General features: G+C 46.4%; 1 protein-coding gene across 1 annotated transcript in view; it reads right to left on the minus strand.

Annotated features, from left to right (window-relative positions):
* Nucleotides 1-295: 295 nt before the first annotated feature.
* The window catches only part of LOC111953263 (cyclin-dependent kinase 8-like), a 37,539-nt gene continuing 33,887 nt past the window's right edge, over nucleotides 296-3,947 (minus strand). The window contains 8 exon segments of the mRNA XM_023972421.2: nucleotides 296-446; nucleotides 448-493; nucleotides 832-963; nucleotides 1,142-1,199; nucleotides 1,874-2,014; nucleotides 2,297-2,331; nucleotides 2,334-2,406; nucleotides 2,495-2,570. Coding sequence (XP_023828189.1) covers nucleotides 314-446; nucleotides 448-493; nucleotides 832-963; nucleotides 1,142-1,199; nucleotides 1,874-2,014; nucleotides 2,297-2,331; nucleotides 2,334-2,406; nucleotides 2,495-2,570 — 694 coding nt within the window. The 3' untranslated portion in view covers nucleotides 296-313.

The raw sequence follows: 3,947 nt of genomic DNA on the forward strand, positions 1-3,947 counted from the left end.
CCCCTATATCAGCCCTCGTGGGGAAACCCCCCCTATATCCAGCCCTCGTGGGGGAACCCCCCCGATTATCCAGCCCTTGTGGGGGAAACCCCCCCTATATCCAGCCCTCGTGGGGGAAACCCCCCTATATCCAGCCCTCGTGGGGAACCCCCTCTATATCCAGCCCTCGTGGGGAACCCCCTCTATATCCAGCCCTCGTGGGGAACCCCTCTATATCTCGGATTTGATACCAGCATCGTCTTGGTTGCCATTTACTTCCCAACATATTTTTGTCAAACTCTGGATTCGAACTGGCAACCCTCCAACCGCTAGGCTACCTGCCGCCAGGCCCAGCCCAGCCCAGCTCTCTCACCAGCGGGGAAGCCATGACGTTGAAGATTCGGTCCAGCTGATCGTGGTGGTAGGGGTTACTGGTCTTGATGTCCTCTTGGCGACAGTGGAAGATGCTCAGATGTCAACAGCTCGGCAAAGATGCAGCCAATAGCCCAGATGTCTGACAGATGCACATGCAAGATTAGAGATGTCACACTGGGATTGGAGCACACGCCCAGTCAGACACCCTCTTGAGCATGCTGCGCACACACACACACACACACACACACACACACACACACACACACACACACACACACACACAACACACACACACACACACACACCACACACACACACAACAACACACACACACACACACACACACACAACCACACACACACACACCACACCACAGAATTTGTCCTAGGATGGTGGAAGGATAGCTCAGAACTTCCTCTCTTTGGTGCACAGGGCAACAAAAAAACACCACCCACCCACCCCCGTGGCCGTTCTCACCGATGGCTTTGGTGTAGTGRCTGGCACCTAGCAGTAGCTCTGGTGCCCTGTACCAGAAGGTGACCACCACAGGGTCCAGATCTGCTAACGGCTTCAGTGGMGAGTTAAAGAGGCGGGCAAAGCCCATGTCCGCTGTAGGGAAACACACAAATCAATAAATAATAATGAAGTATAATGTTCAAATAATGTGTAATGAGAAGTGAATTAACTATATCCATTATATGTACRGACATAAAGCCTTATAACCTATATGTACTGACTAAACCTCATGAAAAGGGTGCTGAAAACACGCAATGAGATTTCGTCGTACCGATCTTTACTCGACCCCTCTCTGGCCCCTCCCCCATCACTAGGATGTTGGCAGGTTTCTGAGGAAAAACAGATTACAGTTAAAACGGCATTCAGCAGTTGAAAGAATAACAAAGTGTCCTGCTGTTTCACATGGGGCCGGAGAAATTTAACAACTCTCAAGTTAATAGACAGCGCTATGGATGCAAGGAATGACCATCCATGAAATCAACATTTTTGTTTAACCATGTTTTGCAGCTATACAGTGTTTGCATACGTTTACTTTGTTTACAAACATCGGAGTAAAACATGCTTATATTTTGGGTTCTGATGGGGTACGACACTTGAACTAAGCTCATGAGGCATTTATTAGTTAAATTCTTCAAGAATCCATGGATACATATATTTAATATATTTAAGTCCAAAATTGATGTAGCTACWGCAGATTGCCCCTTCAATGTAATCCAAATATTTACTTCCATTATCCTAATACCCACAGTGATAACACATTAACAGAAAGGAATTAAAGATGAATTTGGCACCATAATGCTGAATCACATGTGAATGGTTCAGGAAGTGTCAATGCTGCCCTCTGGTGGAGGAACAGTGAACATAACATCCAGGAGAGCAGCAGAACAGGACTCTCTTCTGATCTCTCCTCCCCTCTACCCCTTCCTCCCTCCCTCCCTACATCTCTGTGTAGGACCCAGTTGGTGTGCAGGAAATGGATGCTCTCTCTCCTTCGGTCTCTCACCAGGTCTCTGTGTAGGACCCAGTTGGCGTGTAAGTAATGGATGCCGTCCAGGATCTGGTAGAGCAGGGACTTGACCATTCCCCTGGGCAGCTGCAGGGGCTTCTTATTGGCCTTGGACGCTCTGTGGAACTTTATGATGTGCTGTGGATACAGGGGGCATTGTTAGTGTGTGTGTGTGTGTTGTGTGTGTGTGTGTGTATATATTACTTTCCTTGTGGGAATCGTAAATCCCCACAAGGATAGTAAAACAAGGAAAATTCTCCCTCGTGGAGACATTTTCCAGGTCCCCACAAGGACAAAGACTATTTTAGGCTTAGGGGTGAGGTTTAGCTTTACAATTAAAGTTAGGGAAAATAGGATAGTGAATGGAAATCAAATGTAGGTCCCCACAAGGATAGTGAAACATACAGGATGTGTGTATACCCAGAGGTCATGCTCGGCGTAGTCGAAGAGCAGCAGACTTTGCGGTCTGCGTGTGACAGGAACACCTTCTGCAGTGAGATAACATTAGGATGCTTCAGCTCCCGCAGTAGCTAGAAGAAGAAACATTCATACAAACATTATGAGATGTCTCACAGACCCAGGTTAAGCCTGCTCTTGAAGCTAAAACACAACACTTACTGCAATCTCTCTGCAGGCAGACATGGAGATGCCAGTGCCTTCAATCTGCTTGAGGGCGTAGTCCTTATCATCCTTCCTGCAGACAGAGAAGATACAGCATCATCCCCAGTTCACCACAGTTCCCATGGGGCCTTGCTACACAGAGATAATGGAGGCTGGCTGGCAGCTGGTGGAACAGGAGTGGGAAAGGGGGATACCTKGTCAGTTGTACAACTGAATGCATTCAATGTGTCTTACTCATTTAACCCAACCCCTCAATCAGAGGTGCGGGGGGCTGCCATAATCGKCATRCACGTCGTCGGCACCCGGGGAACAGTGGGTTAACGGTCTTGCTCAGGGGCAGAATGAAAGATTTTTACCTTGTCAGCTCGGGGATTCGATCCAGCAACCTTTTGGTTACTAGCGCTCTAACCACTAGACCACCTGCCTGGCCGTGAGAAGAGGGAAACATGCTTCAATTACCTCCCGATTTAAGTAAAATAGTTATTGGTCGTGTACATATATTTTGCAGATGTTATCAGGTTTCTAGCTCCAACACTGCAGTAATACATATCAATACACACAAATCCACTAAATAAAATGAAAGSAATTAAGAAATATCAGAACAAACAATGACAGAATCCGTATATGATGTACAGTGCATTCAGAAAGTATTCAGATATCTTGACTTTTTCCACATTTTGTTACGTTACAGCCTTATTCTAAAATTGATTAAATTGTTTTTTCCCCCCTCATCAATCTACACACAGTACCCTTCAATAACAAAACAGGTTTTTAGACATTTTTGCAAATATATTAAAAATAAAAAAACATAAAAATCTGATTTACATAAGTATTCAGACCATTTACTCAGTACATTGTTGAAGCACCTTAGGCAGTGATTACAGCCTCGAGTCTTCTTCGGTATGACGCTATAAGCTTGGCACACCTGTATTTGGAGAGTTTCTCCCATTCTTCTCTGCAGATCCTCTCAAGCTCTGTCAGGTTGGATGGGGAGCGTCGCTGCACAGATATTTTCAGGTCTCTCCAGAGATGTTCGACCGGGTTCAAGTACGGGCTCTGGCTGGACCACTCAAGAACATTCAGAGACTTGTCCTGAAGCCACTCCTGCGTTGTCTTGGCTGTGGTGCTACGGTCGTTGCCCGTTGGAAGGTGAACCTTCGCCCAGTCTGAGGTCCTGAGCGCTCTGCAGCAGGTTCATCAAGAGATCTCTCTGTACTTGCTCCGTTCACTTTCCCGATCCTGACTAGTCCCAGTCCCTTCCGCTGAAAAACTCCCCACAGCATGAGCTGCCACCACCATTTTGTTTTTGTTTTACCTTTATTAACCAGTAGGCCAGTGAGAACAAGTCCATTACAACTGCGACCTGGTCAAGATAAAGCAAAGCAGTGCGACAAAAAAAACAACACAGAGTTACACATGGATAAACAAAAGTACAGTCAATAACACAATA

Source organism: Salvelinus sp. IW2-2015, linkage group LG27 (assembly GCF_002910315.2).
Source record: "Salvelinus sp. IW2-2015 linkage group LG27, ASM291031v2, whole genome shotgun sequence".
NCBI lineage: Eukaryota > Metazoa > Chordata > Actinopteri > Salmoniformes > Salmonidae > Salvelinus > Salvelinus sp. IW2-2015.